The 18,172-nt window shown below is 49.0% G+C and overlaps 1 protein-coding gene across 1 annotated transcript in view; it reads left to right on the forward strand.

The window, feature by feature from the left end:
* Tmco4 (transmembrane and coiled-coil domains 4) overlaps positions 1-18,172 on the forward strand; it is an 81,116-nt gene that overhangs the window by 24,000 nt on the left and 38,944 nt on the right. Inside the window, exon 6 of the mRNA XM_051173472.1 lies at positions 12,790-12,922. Within this exon, the coding sequence (XP_051029429.1) occupies positions 12,790-12,922 (133 nt within the window). The remainder of the gene's footprint in view (positions 1-12,789; positions 12,923-18,172) is intronic.

An 18,172-nucleotide genomic window follows, 5' to 3' on the forward strand; every position in this document is an offset into this window, starting at 1 on the left:
GGGGGAGGGGGGCAGTGACCACGCCACACCTGCATCTGCCCCAGTGTGTCTGTTTTTGATGAGCACCATGTTATATTGACTTATTTAATTTCTACCTCATAACCCTCATGTCTGTCCCCTCCCCACCTCTCAGCATCCTGGGGCCACCTAAGTGACAGCTGAGGTCTCCTTACTGTCACTCCAGACAGTGCCCTGCTCCCCACTTACATCTCAATGGTACTTCCAGAGTACTGCCTGGCCACCCTCGTCTCCCTGACTTATACCCGTCAAAAGCTTCCAGCACATCCAGTGGGCTGCTCATCCTCTTTCCCACCTCCTCATTCAATACTGTCAAGTCCCAGCACTAAGTGTGGCTTCTACCAGCTGTAGCTCCTTGTACTTCCCCGGGTGTCTGGTGCTCTCTGCTCCTTGGAGTCCTTACACACACACACACACACACACACACACACACACACACACACTCACACACACACACACACCTTACCCTTTTGCACACACTCTCCAGGCTGGGCACCATGACTTGCGGTCCCTGGTCCACCCACTTGCTCTGTCTTACCTCCTTCCACTCAGCCCTCACCTGCCCGGGTAATGAAACGCCGGGCAAAAGCAACGTACCGGTGGTGAGGTTTGTTTTGGCTCACAGTCTGAGATCATAGCCCATCATGGTGGAGAAGGCATGGGAGCAGAGGACTGGAGAGGCTGCTTGCATTCCACCCACAGTCAGGAGACGGAAGGCTGGTTCTCTGTTTGTGTTCTTTTCCATTCAGTCCAAGCCCCCAGCCCATTTGCTACCCACTCCAGGTGACCTTTCCCTCCTCAGTTAAACCTGTCTGGAAACCCCTCACAGACGTGCCCAGAAGTTATCCAGTGAAGATTAACCCTCCCAACCCCACCTCTTATCAACGCAACACCCTAACATAGTTTTTAGTGGTAACATTCTATCCGTAGACCTCAATATCTGTGGCTGTCTCATAATGCAACATATTTTTGACTCATCTTAACAGTTCTGACAGTGTTCAAAAGCTCAAAGTCTTTTCTGATGCTCAAGGTGATTTTAACTATACGTCTGTAAAAACAAAAGAGTAAGTTATGGTGGTGGTACAGGCCTTTAATCCCAGCACCTGGGAGGCAGAGGCAGGCGGATCTCTGATTACAAAGCCAGCCTGGTCTACATTGTGAGTTCCAGGGCAGCCAGGGCTGCACAGAGACCCTGTCCTTGGCAGTCCCTCCTCATGCGACTCCTGTGCACCAGCAAGCTTCAACAGCCGCAGCTCTCCAGTTCTGCCATCTGAAGCACAGAGATCTCTTCTGGGCATACTCCCCTCCATGTATCGTAGCTTTCCCTGGCATATGTTCCATGGTCTGGGCTTCCTCTGCCCTTTTGGGGTTCTCCGTTGGATTTTAGGCTTCACCCTCACAGCTTCATCTAATAGTCTCTCAGTACCTGCTTGCTGGGAATCTTGGAACTTGGGTGCAAGCTTCCATGAACCGGTAACTCATGCATTGTACATACCCGCTGTTAGGGTTTCTATGGTCATGACCAACCGCCATGATCAAATAGCAAGTTGGGGAGGGAAGGGTATATTTGGATTACACTTCCACATTGTAGTTCATCTTTGAAGGGAATGGGGACAGGAAGTGACACAGGCCAGGAACCTGGAGACAGGAGATGATGCAGAGGCCATGGAGGGGTGCTGCGTACTCGTTTGCTCAGCCTGCTTTCTTATAGAACCCAGGGATGGCACCTCCCCATCAATCACTAATTAAGAAAATGCCCTACAGATGGATGTTATAAAGGCATTTTCTTAATGACATTCCCTCCTCTTAGATGACTAATTTGTGTCAAATCGGCATAAAACTATCCAACACAGCTGCTAAACAGCTGTTGTCTCCTCTATATAACTAGTGCCCGAACCTGGTAAACAACTTCAGAGAAGTTGAGTTCAAGCCAAGAAAGCCTCCTGACATTCAATTTGGGCTTTTTTCAAATAAATTTCCATTTTCACAAGTCAGAGCCTCCCATAGATGAGCTCTTCACACTCTCCAGAATGGTCCATTATGCCCGCCTTACAGCACTCTAGAATTCTCTGGCCTGCAGTTCAGACTCCTCTAGTCCTGGGAAGCCTTCCAGAGGTCTCTGAGCCACATTGTGGGGTACAAGGATGGCCCTCATCAGTGTGAATTTCTTGCATCCGTTGCACTCTTGTTGCTATGACAAAGTAGCTGAACTAAACAACCTGAGGATGCTTTCCTGGCATAGAGACACTATAAGAGGTTGAGGCTCATCCATCGCCTTCCAGGTGTTCTGACCCCTGGGGTTTCCCCAACTGGGGGAAACTCAGCTGTGTAATTTATGGTTATGGGGGACTGCTTTCCACTGTGTTTTAGTTTAAAAATAGAGTATTGGAGCTGGAGTGATGACTCACTGGTTAAGAGCTCTGACTGCTCTTTCAGACACCCTGGGTTCAATTCCCAGTACCCACATGGTGGCTCACCATTTATAATGCTGGTCAGCCCCAGGTAATCCAACACCTCTTAGGCACTACACACATATGGGTTACACAGACACACATACAGTCAAAATACCCACCCACATTTTAAAAAAAAAAATTTTTTTTAAACCCACCAGCTCAAGGAAGAAAGGGTTTATTTTGGACCAAAAAAAAAAAAAAAAAAAAAAAAAAAAAAGGAAGGACATGACTTCTCCTAGGTATGGTGGAGGAGATGGTTTATTGTAGCTAAAAGAGAGAGCATAGGCAGAGACAGGGACATGTGGGAGAGACCAGAGTGGGCCATGTGAGTGGAGGGGTGGGGAGAGCCAGGAGAGGAAAGGGTAGATGAAAGGGCCTGGCAACCAAATGGCTGGGTTATATAGGAGAGGGCATCTGGGGGGAGGGGCAGCCCAGCTGCTGGGCTGGAGAAGTTTAGGGTAGGAGGAAGAGTATGCCAGCCATACCCTGTATCAGGTAGAGATTGAGGGATGCTGGGAGAAGCTGGTGGCCAGGTCTGCTTTGATATGTCAAATAGGCAGCTCCGCCGTTTGTCCTGGGTTGGAGACTTAATTTTGGCTCATAATTTCAGGGTCCATCATGGAGCAGATGGAGTGTAGTGGGGGGGAGCATGAAAGGAGATCACATGACATCTGCAGTCAGGAAGCAGAGAAAGTGGATGCCCACTCATGTCTTCCCTCCTCAGTTAAAGTCTGCTGGAAACAGTCCCACAGTGATTCCAAGTCCAGTCAGACTGACAAGTTCAGCTACCACACATGGGGAAGCCATTGGGCCTCTCAGTGCGGACAAAAGCAGCCTTGTACTTTCTTATGTGCCTCTTGGTAACGATTTCCTTGCTACTGGGAAGCTTCCAGTAGGTCAGGCCAGGCACTTAGAAAACCCCTGTCACTTAAGTTTGGGAGAGAGATCTGCCACCCTCTTTATGGAGGAAAGCAGCTCAGGGACAGCCAACCATTTCATCTGCCAGAGTTACTCAGTGAGCAGCAAGGCCGGATCCTGCAGGTGTTGGTTTCCTGTGGCAAGGGCTGCTACCCACCTGATTTCTCTGTACCCTGAGAAGCCAGGCATCTAAAACACAGATAGCCAGATAGCAGGGTGGTGCTCCCTCTAGAGGCTTTAATGGGATCCTTCATGTCTCTTTCGGTTTCTGATTGCTCTCAGAGGGCCTTGGCCTGGGTCCCAATCCCTTCATGGCTTCTCCCCATCTCCCCCTCTGCATCTCTTGGAAGGACACCTCATCAGGAAAACCTTATCTCGAGGGCTTTAATTTAATATCTGAAAAAACAACTTTCTGACATAAAGTCATCTTCTATACCAGGTACATCTTATTGGGGGGGGGGGTTGGACGAGGAGTGAGGGACACCATTCAACCACTCAGCAGCTGTGGCTATCTCCCATGCATCTGCTGCCCCCATAGCCCATGTCCACCATCTTCTGCCCACTCATGGGCATTGCCTGTTCCCTAATCTGAGCTTTTAGTCCCTATGCCTTAATTGCTTAGTCTGCTAACTAGTGTGGGGGGGGGGGGAGTGAGGAAATCCTCAGCCAGGTGATTAAGGCCGGATGTGGTGGCACATGCTTTTATTCACAAAACTTTGGAGGCAGACTCATGAGAATCTGGGGTTCAATGTCAACCTGGACTATGTAAAACTGCCCCAAAAAACACCTGGGAAACTGTCAGGGGAGGGTTACAGAGTATGGCAGGAATGGACAGGAAGGAGTCCTGGGGTTGGCAGGCCAGGCACTGAGGTGACAGATGTGAGTGGGCTCAGAGCCTGCCAGATGGCTGACAGACCAACAGGTGTGACAGTGGAGGAGATGGGTCCCAGAGTGCTGCCTCAGCTCTGGGATTCTGGCCAGGGTGTCTTGGAGATGCTGAGTTTATCTCTGGTGACCTTTTTATGCAAGGTGGTATTCAAGGACCCTTGAAGAGCCGGGAGCCTCAGGCCACACACAGACTGTGTAGACTGCCTTCTTCTCATGCTTGGTTGCTAAGGAGAGTTTGTGTGGTTCAGACACTGCCCAGCAAGATGGCAGAGCCTGCAGGTCATCCTTCATGAAGGCTGCTACTTATGGAGACAATAAGAATGCTGTGTTGTTGGAAAAGATCTCTAAGCCTGCCATTCCCAGTAGGATCCACAGACTGCCAGTGCCAGCACCAGCATCAGCATCAGCAGCTCCAGAGATTTGCCCGAAATGCATAGTCTGGGACCCAGAAGACGCACAGTGCCATCAATAACTGCTGATTCCAGGAAGGCTGCTCCAGGCTCTGGACCAGAGGATATTTTTGGTCCTTTATTTTAGGGGTGGGGGGGGCTGCAAGGCATGCACATATTGTGGGGTGCATGTGGAGGTTAGAGGACAGCCTCACATATGAATCCTCGCCTTGTTTGAGACAGGCTTTTTGTTGTTTCTTATGGAATACACCAGGCTACGTGGCCCATGGCTTCCAAAGATTCCCGCCTCCCCATCGAATTTCACCATAGTGTCCAGCTTTACTTGGGTTCAAGAGATCAGAACTTAGGACATCACACTTGCACAGCCCACATTTTACCCACTGAGTGAACTTCTAGCTCTGGATCCCTAAACTGCCATGTGCTGTGACAGAATGCCTGAGTTCTCTTGCAGAGAACAAAGATGGATTTCTAACAGTTCTAGAGGCCAGGTCCGATATCAAGGGACCTGCACCTGGCAAGAGCCTTCATGTTGCACTGTTCCATGGCAGAAAATGGAAGAGCAAGGGAGGGCAGAAAAGAATGAGAGAAAGCAGGATGGGCCAGGGCCCTCTCTGGAACTGCCAACTTTAATCCCTCCTGGCTTGGCCTTCCCTTAAAAGAGTCCTCCACTTAACACTTGCACTGGGGCTAAGTTCCCAACACTTGCTTTTAATGGATATAGTCAACCAGGCCTGATAGTACAATCTCAATGACAACAAAGCCACTTTGTGTTGAGCAATTGCTCTATATTGAGCATGGATCTAAGGGCTCACATAGTCGCCTGACTCTCCAGACCCCTGGGAAGCACTATAGATAATTGCCTCAGTTTGCAGACCTGAAACTCATCCATCGAGGTTGATTTGGATGATCTCGTTTCAACGGGAAAGACCAGAGGCTGATTTGGATGATCTCATTTCAACAGGAAAGACCAAAGCCAAGATATGGAAGAGGACTTTATTGGAGAAACACAGTGAGTAGTAGACTAGGAGTCAAAACCAGGTCTCTGGCCTCTTGGACCAGTACTTTCTCCCATCGCCTCTCCACTGGGTACAAGAACCTGCCTTGGCCTTGCTCATTGATCTGCCCCACTTTCCTTTCTCACCAGAAAGCCATGTGATTCCTCCCCTCTCCTCACTTCATCAGCAAACCACAAACCATCATGAGCACATGTGAGCACTGATATATAGCTATGTGTGAGCAACCCGGGAGCTGACACTTACCTTCCCTCTTGAGGGTGTCTCCTTTGAATTCAGTGTCTCAACCAGCACTGCCTTTTGTGTTTGTATTGAGAAAACCCACCATTTACCAAGAAACTTTACTAAGGATGGAGGCTGGGTGGATGGAGGCTGGGTGGATGGATGGGTGGGTGGATGGATGGATGGATGATGGATAGAAGGCAGATGAGTGGACAGGTGGGTGCTTAAGTGAATAAAAGGATGGATGAAAGCAGGTAGGCAGGTGGAATATTATGTATGTATGTATGTATGTGTGGATGGACAGATGGGTGAGTGGATGGATGGATGGATGGATGGATGAGTGGAAGGGTGAGTAGATAGATGGATGGAAGAATGAGAGGGAAGGAGGAGAGGGGAAAAGAGCAGAATGCTAGGCAGTTGGTCTTTTTCCAGAGAACAAGTCTAGATCAGATCTGTCAGTCCCTTTGAACATCCTTCTCCTCCAGAGACTGGCTGGAATTACCCAGCAGGGTAGCTGGATTTTTCCCTGTGTGAAGCCAGTTGAGTAATTATGGAATCAGCCCAGGAAATCAACATGAAAGGCCACATTTCTCAAAACTTACTGGAAATTTGACCTTTACTGACAATCTGGGGATGATTGTTACAAAGCAATGCCATATTGTCAGTTGGGTGGGCTGCCAATCATGTTCCTTTATCCTATAGCACCCCACAGAGCTGTTTGCCCACACAACTGTAAAAGCCAGCCATACAATGCAGGTAACCAGCCTGAGCGGCAGCTCTTGCCCAGCAGGCACTGTGGATGTCTGGAGCAGAGGATCCTGCTGCAGGATGTCAAGCAGCCCCCTTGGCTTCTATCCACTAGATGTCAATAGCATATCTCATGTTGTGACAATCAACAATGTCTCCAGGACTGGAGAGAGAACTCATTCAGTAAAGTGCTTGCTGCACAGTGTGAGGATCTGAGTTCAGATCGCTGCACCCGTACAAAAGCCAAGCACAGCAGCAATCCTCTGAATTAGGCTCTGGGGATATGGAGACAAGCAGATCCTTGGAGCTCATTGGCCAGCCAGCCTGCCTAGCTGAATCAGTGAGCTTTAGGTCATGTGAGAGGACACCTGGGGAAGAAGGCCGATGCCAACCTCTGACCTCATGTATGTGCTCATGCATCCACCCACACACAAATGTCACTGCAAAATCAAAACGTTGCTATCGCGGTTGAGACCTGTTTATTTGCACTCAGTAGTCCTTACAAGTCATTGAAGTTGCTCTTTGGGCTCTTTAAATAGATTGTGAGTTATTGCATGGTATTGTAACCTCAGATCAGCTACAGAAATCCATATTGTTGTCCCTGCTTACAGGGAATAAATCAAGGTCCCAGAGGTTAAGGAGGAAACCATTTAAGGCAGCACAATCCTCAGTGTGAACTCTGAGTCAGAGCCAGGGCAGCTGGACCCTGAGTTTTGCCCTCTGCAGTCTTTGCACCTATCATGGATCCCCAAGGATCAATGTAAAGCCAAGGCCCCCTGCACGTGCACGCTCATGAGCCATGGCAGTGCGTGCCTCCCGTTTGACTCTACTGTCTATAAAAGTAGGGGTTGCGCCTCTCCTCCCTAATGATGAAGGCTTTGTGAAATGAGATTGGCCTGGCTGAAATGTCCCTCCTGTGACCGAGTTGCTGAGTTCCCTGGCTGCTGTCCTTAAGGTCTGAGCAATTGATGATTAATTTTGCAACATCCTGCTTCCTCTATTAAGTAAATACGCTTTGAACTGCTGTTGTATGCACCGGCCCTGCACAAGGCCTTGGGAACACTTTTCTATAGAGGAACTCACTGGGTGCTGGCTGGATGCCTAGCTCCCAGCTGAGAGCTTCCTTTCCAATCACTCTTGGGTGGAGGCCACACAATCCCCCAGGAGATAGGTGCATTGGCTGTCCCTGTCTTACAAAAGAGGACGATATGGCACAGAGGCTACAATACCCTGTCTGAGACCACATAGTGGGAGCCAAGTGGTGGGATTCTGATCCTGAAGCATCACCCACAAACCATCCCTTACTGTGCTGCCTCTGGGCCTGAATGACATAGGCATGTGTGCAGCCACATGGCTGGTGTGGCCTCTGAGGAGGCAGAGCTGGAGGCAGCCTCTGAAGTATATATCTGTGCCCTCTGCCCTAGCCACAGGCAATCCACAAATGGAATTGAAATATGGCGTGGCTTCTCTTTCATAGGAGACTTTTCATTTAGAGTAAAAATAGGGATAGATGATAAATATTCCTGGAAATGCATAATCAGGAATGCTGGTGAATAGAGAGCTAACAAAGCAGTAGGCAGGCCAGCGGGTACTTAAGAATGGCCTGTAAGGGGTGTCCCCAGACCCTGAGAAGAGGGCTAAAGGACATAGCTTTCTTGCAATGCAGCAGGCAGTTCATAGCCTTGCTTGCAACCCCAGCTCAGAGGCCAGCTATTCAGTGTGACCTTGTTTTCTGCCATGCTGAACCATGTTATGGGTGTCAGGATGAGCATGTCATCACCCTGTAATCCAGCACTCGGGATTGTCGAGATGGCGGCGAGCACACTTATCCACTAAACCATCTCATTGGCCCATGAATCCTGGGATGTTTCTGCCCGAAGGGAGAACCAAATCATCTAGTCTAATTAATACTCCATAGCTGGGCCTCTCCCAACACTGGTCCATTCCTCCAGAGTTCTTCCTTCATCCATGCGGAGTATAAGCCTCTCTCTGCTCCAGGCAGGGCCCCGCATTAGGGATACACAGTGGGTTTGGAACTTGTATTCTAAAGTGGGCAATGATAGCTAGTCTTTCTCTGCCCCACCAGTCAGCTCTTAAAAATCACAACATGGGGATTTATTATTAATTATGAAAGTTCAGCTGATAGCTTAGGCTTGTTTTTAACTAACTCTTACAGCTTAACTTAACCCATGTCTTTTAATCTATGTTCTTTCACATGGTTTGGCTTTTTACTTTGTACCGCCCATGCTGCTTGCTCTTCATCCCTAGTGTCTCCGCCATCTTCCCAGCATCCTTGGTGCCTGGAAATCCTGCCTGGCTATTGGCCATTCAGTTTTTTATTTAAACCAATTGCAGTGATGTATCCTGACACTGTGTAATCAAATATCTCCCAACTGGAGACAGACGGGGGGGGGGGGGGTAGGCAGTCCAAACTACTAACGTATTTATTTTTGTTTGCTTGAGACAAGGTCCCAAGATGATCCTCCTGCCTCCACCTCCTGAGTCCTGGGATTATAGGCATGCACCACCAGGCCTGGTTTATGCACTGCTAAGAATGGAAGCCAGGGCTTCCCACATGCCTCTTAGCCAAGCGCTCCAGCAACTGAGCTACATCCCCAGCTCCAAAACTGCCCATTTAATTGGTGATCAGTAGGAACTGCTGCTGAGGCCACAGAGACCATGGCATAGCATCCACAAGGGCTTCCCAGAGGAGGTGACCCCTGAGAAGGAACTGAGCTGTGCATAAACCTCAGACAGAATGCGCTAAGCATCGCCAGAGCTGAGCTCATAATACGGGCTTGGAGGAGGGGCTTAGCCAGTTATACTCTGTGCCACCCACCCTGTCCTCTGGGAAGGAATGACTCTAAGTTCCTGAAAAAAATAACTCACCCGGAGGTGGCAAAGATCTTTTGTGTCATGCGGGGCTATGGACACAGCAGAGAACCTGGTCAGCCAGGAAGAATGTGATCTGTCAGTGAGTGCACCTACTAAGCCAGATCTAGACAGACAGGAGCAGGTAGAGAGCCCTGTCCTGTGGGGCCGACATTCTGATGGGCTGAGCCAGACAGGAGTTGATACAAATGTGGGAAACAGAATGGTTGAGACTGGGCTGCTCTTGGTGAGAAGCCAGTGACCTCTCCAAGGGGCTGATCTTCAAGTTGAAGCTTGCCTGGTGGGCCAGTCCGGAAGTGCACTGGGGGGGGGAGGGCTTCCCAGACAGCAAGCGTACAAGTAAAAAGGGCCTGAGGTCAGCAAGCAGACAGGCAGATGATAGAGGATGCTAGAGAAGCTGGTGGGTGGGGCCTGTAATGGGCAGTCTTGCAGGCCATGGCAAGTGTTGGGTATTTTTCTAAAGACATTGGGAGCTGTTGGACTTTTAAGCTGGGACAGAAACTGATCTGATAGAAGGTTTTAATGGACCTCTCTGGGTACCATGGGGCAAATGGGATGCATGGGGCCAGAACGAAAGAGGGGCCAGAACGAAAGAGGGGCCAGCGGGGTGACTAGAGGTGGGAGAGCAGCCATGCCAGGGGGAGCAGAGTGCTCAAACGCAGTCTGTTCTTAGGAGACTCGGCTCTGGCCTTAGCTGATGGCCTGCATGCTCTAGACCAGTAGTTCTCAACCTTCCTAATGCTTCCTTATGTTGTGCTGACCCCTGACCATGAAATCTTTATTTTTTTCTTTTTACTACCTTTTTTTTTTTTAAGGTATACAGGCCCTTTGTCTGTGTGTGTGCCTGTAGACCAGAAGAGGGCATTAGATTATGAACTGCCATGTGGGTGCTGGGAATTGAACTTAGGACCTCTGGAAGAGTAGCCAGTGCTCTTAACCACTGAGCCATCTCTCCAGCCCCCTCATTGCTACTTCTTAAATTGTAATTTTGCTACTGTTATGGATTGTAATATGTAAACATCAGATGTGCAAGATATCTGATACATGACCCCAGTGAAAGGGTCATTTGACCCCCCAAAAAAAGGGTCACGACCCCCAGGTTGAGAGCCACTGCTTGAGACCAATGCCCAGAGTCTCAGGCCAAAGTGGATGGGTGGCTGAGCCACCTCTTACAAGTGAATTGATTACCTGATAAGCTGGTAAGAGAAATGCTCCAAACTGCCTGAGATAGTCCAGGACCCAGGAGCCATTCATCTGCCTCAAACACAAGCTCTGCTCACAGTCCCATAGCCCAGCCCCCAGTCTTGAAAATAACCCTTCCCAGAAGCTTCCCTTCCCAGGAAGGGGCCTTGTGCCTGACATTACCCCCTGCTTATTAACCATGCACCACCATGCACGTGGCAGCTTGAATCACCACAGCCTTGACCGATGGAGCATGCATTACCAACTAATTACAATCGCCACCCATTAATCACCCTAGCCAAGCCTTCTCTGCAACCTGATTATCACCGGGCGTCACAAGCTTCTATTCAAAGAAAAAGGAGTGCCTTTGTCTGTGTTAACCCAGTGACCCCAAGATGAGACACACACTTGTCTGTCCCTGGGCACGTAGGCAGCTCCCATTACAACATGTATGTCTGAGGGCTCTGAGAACCCCCTCCCTGCCCCCACCAGCCAAGACAGAAATTGGTGTGTGTGTGTGTGTGTGTGTGTGTGTGTGTGTGTGTGTGTGTGTGTGTGTGTAAGGATGGAGCCCAGTGTGTGTTAGATCAGCTGTGCCACTGAACCTGTATCCCCAGCCAGGAACCCTCATCCCGGCCATGTTCCTCAAACAACACAGATGGACAGCAGGAACCGAAAACTGCACTTCTGATCTGTGTGTCCACAGTGCCCATGAGACCATAGAGCAGCTGAATGTGAAGTCCTGTGACTCTCTGGGAGAAAAAAGAAATCTGATTTTAAGCTCATGTTGCACCTCACTGAAGACAGATGCTACAATAGGCCGTTTGAATGAGTCAGCGAGTCATCTAGCCTGACACAGGCAAGCCAGCCATGTAGAGAAATGCCAGGAGAGGGGCTGTGTATAGGACCATAGTCCCCACATGTGTGATCTGGAGAGGGTCCAGACAGTGGTGGTGGCCCAGCCTTATCTTGAGGAAAAATAAAGGTTCAAAGCTCAATAGAACCTGAGCCCCTCAGAGGTGCCAACCCTCAGCTCTGGAAACTCAGACTTTGCTAACATACATGACAAAAAGACTTTGGAATTGTGTCCAGATGAAGCGTCCTGAGATGGGGAGATGGTTCTGAAATATCCAGGTGGCACAACGGAGTCCCAGGGTCCCTGGAGGAGGGAGAGAGGAGACCCAGTAAGGAGCAGAAGTGGCCAAGAGCCAAGAACTGTGGGTGGCCTCTAGAAACTGGGAAAGGGCACTGTCACTCAGTGAAGTAGGATTGAAAGTTCAAAGCTAGCTTGATTTACTTAGTGAGTTCAAGGGCAGAATGGGATACATAGCAAAACCTTACATAAAGACAGGAGTGGGGTACGTGGGAGGACCTGCTGAGGAGGAGGAGATGGCTCAGACTCAAAAGTGTTTGCCCTGAGTTCAGTCCCCAGCGTTCACATAAAAGCCATGTCTGGCACATACGGGGCAGAAACGGGGGCTCCCTGTGGCAAATACTCGTAATCCCAGCACTGGGGTGGGGTGGGGCAGAACTAGAACCATCCCCGGAACCTGGTGGTCAGACTAACCAAACTGGCAAGCTCCCTCCAGGTTCAGTGAGAGAACCGTGTCCCAAAAGATAAGGTGAACAGAGGTAGAGGAAAAACCTGTTGACCTCTGACTTCCATACACGAGTACGCAATTACATATGAACACATACATGTTCTTCTCTCTGCCTCTCTTACACACACACACACACACAAAATTAATCATTAATTGTTTGGGAAAAGATTATGTCTGGGCAATTGCAGCAATGGAAACAAATTCATAGAGCCATGCGTTGGAGTGTTATAGGCACACAGGGATGTGTGGCCTGGTGTGCGAGAGTCCGGGGACAGTGGCCCTGAGGACGGTGGGCGCTGCTGCTGGGAGCCGCTGCTGAGGCTGCCTTCCCTTCCCTGCCGCTTTTCTTTTTGCCTCCAGGTTTGGGTTTTGCTGTCTGCACCACTGCTAACATCTCTGGGTTAAAACCTGAACTGACTCTTTGGGCGTTCTGTCTCCTTTTAAGGACACTACGATGCCCGGGCCAGAGTCCTCGTTTGTCATGTGACTTCCCTGCTCCAGGTGCCCATGGAGGAGCTTGACATACTTGAAGAGGCGTTCCTGGAGAGCCTGCGGGACACCAAAGAGGAGGAATCTGAGTAAGACAGCCTTGTGGCCCCTGGTAGAAACCTGAATTCTACTTGGGCTTTTTCCCATCACAGGGCCCCTTCCCATGTAGAGGCCATGCAGTGAGGTCGAAGGAACACTAGACAAAGAGTCCCAGTGGCCCTGACTTGCTGTGTGGCCTTAGCCACACCTCTCTGGGCTTAGCTATGTTTGCAAGTAGAGACACTCATTAAAGACCCTGGATGTATGGCCGCCATCCAATGGCCCTGATGTGCTAGTCCACCTCAAGTTTTTATGAAGCTGTCTGTAGACCTACATGAACCATCTGCTACTTGTCCATCGACAGGTGGCCTCCTTTCTCTAACTGTGGTATCCCTGGCTATAAGAGGCTGTAAGGATAGTGCCTCCCAGGGTCACTGGAGAAAGGAATGTGATCCTATCAAAAAATATTCAGCCCAGGGCTGGTAGATGTGAACCCTCCCATTCCCAAACCTCTGTGCTGAGTGTGCTGAGTGTGTGGTTAGGAGTGTGAAGGGATGAGGGAGATAGCTCGGAAAGTGTTTGCCTTGCAAGCACTGGACCCAAGGTTGATCCCAGAACCAGAAAAGGCTGGTCACTTGTAATTCCAGCCCCTGGGAGGCAGAGATGGTTGGATTCCTGGCTCTCTCTGGTCAGCCTGCCTAGTCTAATTGGTGAGTTTCAAATTAAACTGCCTCAAAATTAAAAATAAGAAATAGTGAATGATGTCTGAGAAATGCCAAACAGAATTTGCCCTCTGACAAAACATACACACACACACAGACACATAGACAGACAGACAGACAGACAGACAGACAGACAGACAGACAGACACACACACACACACACACACACACACACCATGCACCCTGCCGCCACCACCCATATACACACTAAAAATGTGGAAGGAAAATCTTCCTTGTGACTTGGCTGGAGCCCAGCTCTGGGCGTCATCTAATCCCAGCATCGTAAATCAACCCCAACACCATCCTAATCCTGACCTCCTGCACCAGGCACTTCGGCCCAGCACAGGGTCCTCCTCAGCCCCCAGTTACACCAGTCCAACCCAGTGGGAGGTAGAAATCTGAAGGGCAGGTCAGAGGTGGAGCTGTCTTCCTCCAGAGCAAAAAGGAAAGGATGTTGACAGTGGCAAGGGTAACTTTTGTATAATATTTTTTAAATTTAAATTTGAAACAAGCTGGTTTTACATGTCAATCCCAGCTCCCCCACCCTCCCATCCTCCCCTGTTCCCCTCCCAACCCTAGGGTAATTTTTGATTTTGGCTCTTGGGTAGTTTTTGGTTTTGCTATGTAGTCCTGGCCCATTCTGGAACTTGCTGTGTAGACCAGGCTGGCCTCTGATTCACAGAGATCCTCCTGCTTCTGCCTCCTGAGTGCTGAGATTGAAGGCATGCGCCACCATGGGCTCAGGTAGTTTGTTGAAATGGCCCAAAGGGAGGGTGGGGAGATGCCTCTATCAGTAGAGTTCACCAGGAAGCAAGAGGACCGGAATGTAGGCCTCCAGCACCCATGAAAGAGCTGGGCACATCCCTGAGCACCTGTTACCCTAGCTATGAGCAGATGGAAACAAGAGAGTCCCTCCTGTTGGGGTACTAGCTGGGGACCTCCAGGTTCAGTGGGAGACCCTATCTAAAAAAATTAGATGGAGAGTGATTGAGGAAGAGACTTGTTGTCAACCATATACAAACACAGGCATTGCATTCATGTGCACAGTTAGACCACACACACACACATACACACATGTGAATACACACACATGCACACACCCCTACACACACATACACACACACACACACACACACACACACAGAAGAAATAATCTGAAAATATTTATGTCTTGGTGCTCCGAACTATGCCAGGGAACAAGCAGCTGGACTCAGGCCAATGACCTTAATCACCAGGTCATTGTCACAAGAACAATTAATTACCACATTCTTCAGCTAGGTTCAAAGTGTGTTTTGGGCCTCACAGCTTTGAGATGGAGAGACTTCCCAGTAAGTGCCTAAGAATCTTGTTACAGACAGGAGCCTGTTACTGGAGGGGGGATTTTTCTCACTCTGTCTACATCCAAGAGTCCAAGAAGGTAGATACCAGAAGTTCTGATACAGCCCTGCTCCAAACTTCCCCAGCTTTATGATCTTGGGCAAATTATTGAAGTTGTCTGGGCCTCAGTTTCCTTACCAGTAAAATGGGAATAATAATCAAAACCTTTCGCCTAGGTTTCCTGTGGGATAGAAAGGAAGCCAACAGTGATGGGTCCATATAGCTCATCTTCTATTTGTTGGTTGCGGGGCTGCAATTATGATACTATTCCACTGAATGTGGGGTTCTAAGGGCTATCGAGAACTCTGAAATTCTCCAGGAGGGTTTGAGACCAAAAGAAAGCAAGTGTTCAGACCAGAGTCTCCTTTGATTCCCCTGTGTGGACTCGGGCAGGTTCCTTACCTTCTCAGAGCATCAGGACTAGTTTGTCACCTCTGTGTTATGGGACTGGGTTCTATTGTCATTCCTTTTAATACTGAGGCTTTTAGGTAAGCTTACCTGTGGTGCTTCTTTGTAGATGGGACTCAGGATGTGACATGCCACCCCAGTGTTCTTGGTCCTCCCCTGAATGCTAAGGCCACCTAGAATCCCTGTGTATTGAGTGACCTCACCTCTCCATGCCTTGGTTTTTCCAGCCTTGGTGCCGGGCTAGTGGGAGTTCTGTACCAGAGGGCTAAGGAGGATTAAATTAATTACCTCTCATCAAAAGCTTGGGACAGTGCCTGGTATGCTGCAGGCCTCAGTAACCCTCAGCTGATACAAGTCTGCATTCATAGCTCCTGTAAGAATGTCTCACTCCTGCGGAGTGCTTCCTGATGCTGGCCTAAGGAGTTGCCCTATCTGAGATTTGTACAATCCTTGGGGGAGTCAGCTGGGTGACTAGCCGTTCAATGGCACCCTGATTCAGCCATGTCATCCAGCTTGTGTGTTATTTCTTTCTATTTCCTTTTCCTTTTCTTTTTTCAAGACAGGGTGTCACTATGTAGCTCTGGCTGTCCTGGAAGCCACTCTGTAGACCAGGCTGGCCTTGAACTCATGGTGATGTACCTGCCTCTGCCTCCCTGGTACTGGGCTTAAAGGCATGTGCCACCACCCTTGACTTGTGTGTTATTTTCTTGAGGCCCAGTTTGAAACACCAGCTTCCCTCCTTCCTAGCTTTAACTAGAAAAGACTCTCAAGGCAGGCTTGGGGAGGGAGGTGCACACCATTTGCAGGTAAACCACTCATTTACACACACGAGGACAGACAAGGACATTGGGTGTCCTGCCTTATCACTCTCCACCTTATTCCCTTGAAACAGTCCCTCAATAAACCTGCAACTAAGCTGGTGGCCAGCAAGCATAGTGGTAGAGTACTGCCTAGCATATATGGGGCCCTGAGCTCCATTGGCAACAGATGGTGGCAAGGCAGCTAGAGAGAAGGCACTCTCATGGGAGATCAGATGACTTTGGGTACATTTGATCGATGGCTCCATGCCATGAACAGTGTTGGTATCTTGCTCTTCTTGAGCCATTTTTGCAGCCAGTGTGGAGTCTGACCTCAACTGGAAACACCAACTAAAGTTCACGCCTAGCACTCCAGAGGCTGAGTGTGGCCAGCGACTGTCTGTCTGGTGGTATGGGCTGCCATTGTGTCTAATCAGAGGGCAAAGTCCACGGCAGGAACAAAGCCATCATTTAGATTTAGAGTTCTCAGAATCTTAGTGTCCAAGGAAAAGGAAGAAAGAATATTAGCTGTGACTCACAGCAGACTTCTCCCCTTGGGTACTCAGTGTTGAAATTCAACCAGACACCTGAAATTATTGCAGGAGAAAATGCTGCGATAATCAGTGGAGATAAGGGAACCAACCTATTCACTTTACAGGGAAAGCAGTCATTAAGATGGGCACACATCCGGAAACCAATAGGCCATGCAGGTGAATGTCAGAGAGACAGATCCCGCTAAGTAAATGAGAAAAATGCCTACTTGGGTGCTGGTGAGGTGGCTCAATGTGTAAAGGCACTTGCTGCCAAGCCTGACAACCTGAGTTTGATCCCTGGGACCCACATGGTAGAAGCAGAGAACTGATTCTCCTCTGGCCTCTACTTATACATACATACTTAAACACACACACACACACACACACACACACACACACACACACACACAGAGTAAAAAAGTAAAGTAATGCTTACTTTGTTTTTCAAAGAAACAAAAAGTGTCTGTAGAGTTGGGTCAGAAGTCAAGAGCACTGCCTGCTCTTCCAGAGGGCTCAGGTTCAGTTCCCAGCACCCACATGGCAGCTCACAACCAGCTGGAACTCCAGTTCCAGATCTGTTGCCCTCTTCTGGCCTCCACCGGTATTGCATGTATCTGAGGCACAGACTACATGGAGACAAACACAAGCACACACACACACACACACACACACACACACACACACACACACACTAAAATATTAAAGCTTTCTTTAAAAGAAAGAAAATCCCACCTTTTCCAGGTAAATGGTGTTTGCAAACACAAAGGATAACAGGGAGGAGACTATGAGCGGTCAGAGCATCTCGTGTGCGTGGTCTATACAGAACTTCCCTTTTGTACTAAATTTATGCATTTGAGTCACACAGCCCTCAGGAACCCTAGTGATCTTGTTGGTATTCTACTCCATCAAACTCAGCTACGCCTGCTGACCATTTGGTACCATTATTATACAGATGTCACTGTGAGAACAATCTAGAAGCCTGCAGTGCCAAATCAGGTTAATGGCACTAACTTGGAAATAGAATCCACTAATACTAATTATGAACATTTTATTTATTTACTTGACACAAGGCCTCACTGTACAGCTCTGGCTGGCCTGAAACTTGCCGTGTAGACCAGAGTGCCCTCAAGCTCATAAACATGTTCTGACATTGCCCGTTTGTTCTTTTACTCCACAAGTTTCTAACTGGATGGTGACTGGCTTGTACTCCACTTGCAAGTTTTCATTCAGCCTGTGTCTACTCTGTATCCCTGTGGCTTCCATAAGTGGGAGCCACATCACTGGAGCAGAGCAGTCAGCATTCCCTGGAACAATTGGCTCTGTTTGAGAAACATGTCCCGGGCGGGGAGATGTCTCCATGGGTAAAGTGTTCGCTGCACAAACATGAAGACCTGAGTCACGTCCCCAGCACCCATGTGAAAATGCCAGATGTGGTAGCATGAGCTTATAGTCCCAGTGCTTGG

Source organism: Phodopus roborovskii, unplaced genomic scaffold, assembly GCF_943737965.1.
Source record: "Phodopus roborovskii unplaced genomic scaffold, PHOROB, whole genome shotgun sequence".
NCBI lineage: Eukaryota > Metazoa > Chordata > Mammalia > Rodentia > Cricetidae > Phodopus > Phodopus roborovskii.